This window comes from Uranotaenia lowii, chromosome 2 (genome assembly GCF_029784155.1).
Source record: "Uranotaenia lowii strain MFRU-FL chromosome 2, ASM2978415v1, whole genome shotgun sequence".
Taxonomy (NCBI): domain Eukaryota; kingdom Metazoa; phylum Arthropoda; class Insecta; order Diptera; family Culicidae; genus Uranotaenia; species Uranotaenia lowii.
Window position 1 is genome coordinate 292,321,199 of NC_073692.1, and position 2,610 is coordinate 292,323,808.

The window sequence follows — 2,610 nt, forward strand, 5'->3', positions numbered from 1 at the left end:
ACTTATGAACGAGGATGACGCTCCAATCATATCACCGCTTTTCAACCTGCTCAAACCAAATTTTCAACAACCCGACCACCCTTCGACGAATACTATTGGATTGTATGAACATGTATTAGTGTTTTTCCTTCATCTAGTCAGTCGGACATCGTCCTGTAGATGGGCAACATCGAGCCCGAAACTGGTCGACAATAAAGGTAAATTTAATTTCTTTTTCCGTTAGTAAAAACGTTAAGTGTCGTGTCCTGTAATACGTCGTGTGTTATTTGTGTGGCTCAATTTTCTAATTCTTTTTCCAACATCTAATTTCCAACTCGCTGTTATTGCTACAATTTTGGTAAGTATGATTCGGGTAAGTATATGTTGCTTTTTATATTTCCATTAATTATTGTTTACTTACAATTGTTGAATATCTAATTTTCAGGAAATCATTAAAGAAGTCAACAATTCAACCACGCACGTCTGACCACGTTTCAAAAGCGTGCCCTAATCTTTCTATCTCTTTACAACGTTCTCCTCTACACCACCTAGCGGCTAAACTGCAAACTCATCAGTAAACATGGAAAAAGACTGCTGAAATATATTTGGATGGTACATCGAAATTTGAACTAACCGTTATCAACTACTTCAACAATTATCATCCTGTGATTTTGAAGAAGTGTTTCTGTACATTTTTCTGCAATTTTCAAATTCATCAAAGTAGCTGCGACACATGGATAGAAGTAAACAAATTCCTGAAAAAAATGAGTACTGTCAGCTTAGTTCGTCCTGGTCTCACGACGGCCATCATCGGTCACCTACCGGCCATCAAGTTACGTCTCAGGAAGAAAGTTCCACAGCTCACTTTCCAGGATGTTCGTCGAGCTAGAATCCCTTACTACGAAGCTTTGGCCAGCGAACTGTACGAATCGGGATGCACAAATGCTGCATTCCTATTGCTGCAGCTAATCGAATATGAACATGACAATGTGCCAGAAACTTCGGACCCGGTTATTGAAGGGAAGCGCCTGAAGAATTCAAAACCTTTGCTAAATGCTTTAACGGAACAGCTGCGCTCAGCCGAAGAGCACAAAATCGCCGAACGCTATGAAGAGGAAATTGAGTCTTTGCTTTCTATTGCACGATCTCTGCAGGATGATTCTCACAGACGTTGGATATCGAGGCAATTCTTCCTCATCGCTGTGGACCGATGCCGGGATTGTTGTTTGCAGCGAACTAGAGCGGAAAGTCTGACCGCGTATTACTATGCCTCGTTCCTGGCTGCCGAATTCAAGAATATGGAAGCGATTGAATTGCTCGAATCTGCCGTAGAATACACGAGCGATCAAACTTGGGTCGTAAGCGGTTCGCGAGGTGTTTTCGGTAGCGAAATTCTTATCAACGTTATCTATCAATTGCTTTATGAAGTCTATACCCGGGAACGAAACCGGATCAAGAAAATTAATGATGAGCTGTTTGAAAAGTACACCATTCTGAGCCACGAAGCTGCCGTCAAATGTAAGGAAAACAAATCAAAACATTTATAATTTCTATATTTTTAACATTATTTCAGCAAATCTGGAGCCCGTGCTATGTGAATCGTTTCTGAACTATGGTGATTTGATGTTGGATCAACAGAAGTACCATGAAGCGCTGAGTCATTACAAACAGGCGTTGAAGCGAGCCAAATCCACTTATGCTGCAGAAAAAGTTTGTAAAATTAGCATTCGAATGGCGGCGGCGTATCAAAGGTACTTTTTGATCCCACACTTTTAACAGGTTCAAATCATTTGTCTTTAAAACGCATAGAATTTGAACTCAATACGTAATATTTCTTAATCTCAACATAGCTAAGCCGTAATCGGTGCGATTTCTAATATAAATTTTCCTTCTTTTTGCAGTCTGGAGGAACCACGTGAATGCAACTACCTATTACACCAGGTGGACAAATTGACGGCCGGTAATCGAATTTGCGAATGTTATGCCGAGCTACAGCTGCTTTCCGGAGAGATTCACTTCAAGAGTGGACGCCTCATGGAAGCCATGGAAGCGTTCCACACAGCTCGGGATGTTTGCAAGCACCTTAAACAGGAAGACAAAATGATTCAGGCCTGTTGTTTCTCAGCTCTAGCTTCCGGCGAGAGGCATTTCGGAGAATTTGCTGCACTGGTGAGAAATACCGAGTTCCATGGACCAGTTTCCGAGAATGAAAATCTGTTCAAACTGTTCAAATGGCTCGGGGAACAGAAGGCGGACTTAGCAAGCTTCGGTAGTGGATCCTTCTTTCAATCGAATCTATAAATTTTACTTTATCTTTGAAAGGCCATGAAGCTATCCAATTAACACAGTTTAAAGACTGTTAATTTTAATTTTGATAAACTCTTCTACACAATAAAATATCTGAATATATTTCAATAAAAAATGCAGCCCGTTTGGCATTCATAAATCCAATCTCATAACCCGGTCAATCGGCTCGTGCGCTCTTGCAACCAACCTAGAACAGAACTCGGACCATTTATGGTGGAACTTTTTATGGCTGAAATGCTTCCTCTCCCGATGCTTTACATTTTCTACAAAAACCGGAATGGTTGTTAAATGGTCATAAAAATGAATCAATCTACGGCCACCTCA

General features: G+C 40.8%; 1 protein-coding gene across 1 annotated transcript; it reads left to right on the forward strand.

Annotated features, from left to right (window-relative positions):
- Positions 1 to 743: 743 nt before the first annotated feature.
- On the forward strand, positions 744 to 2,363 carry LOC129749589 (uncharacterized). Its single transcript, XM_055744611.1, has 3 exons — positions 744 to 1,497; positions 1,553 to 1,730; positions 1,881 to 2,363. The coding sequence occupies exons 1-3, from the start codon at positions 744 to 746 to the stop codon at positions 2,278 to 2,280; spliced, it is 1,332 nt and encodes a 443-aa protein (XP_055600586.1). The 3' UTR covers positions 2,281 to 2,363.
- The last annotated feature ends 247 nt before the right edge of the window (positions 2,364 to 2,610 follow it).

Excerpts from the sequence above, each read along its gene's own strand:
- LOC129749589 (XM_055744611.1), top strand. The coding sequence starts at position 744 with ATGAGTACTGTCAGCTTAGTTCGTCCTGGTCTCACGACGGCCATCATC. Across the intron at positions 1,498-1,552 it reads CCACGAAGCTGCCGTCAAAT|CAAATCTGGAGCCCGTGCTA; the intron begins GTAAGGAAAACA and ends ACATTATTTCAG. Across the intron at positions 1,731-1,880 it reads ATGGCGGCGGCGTATCAAAG|TCTGGAGGAACCACGTGAAT; the intron begins GTACTTTTTGAT and ends TTCTTTTTGCAG.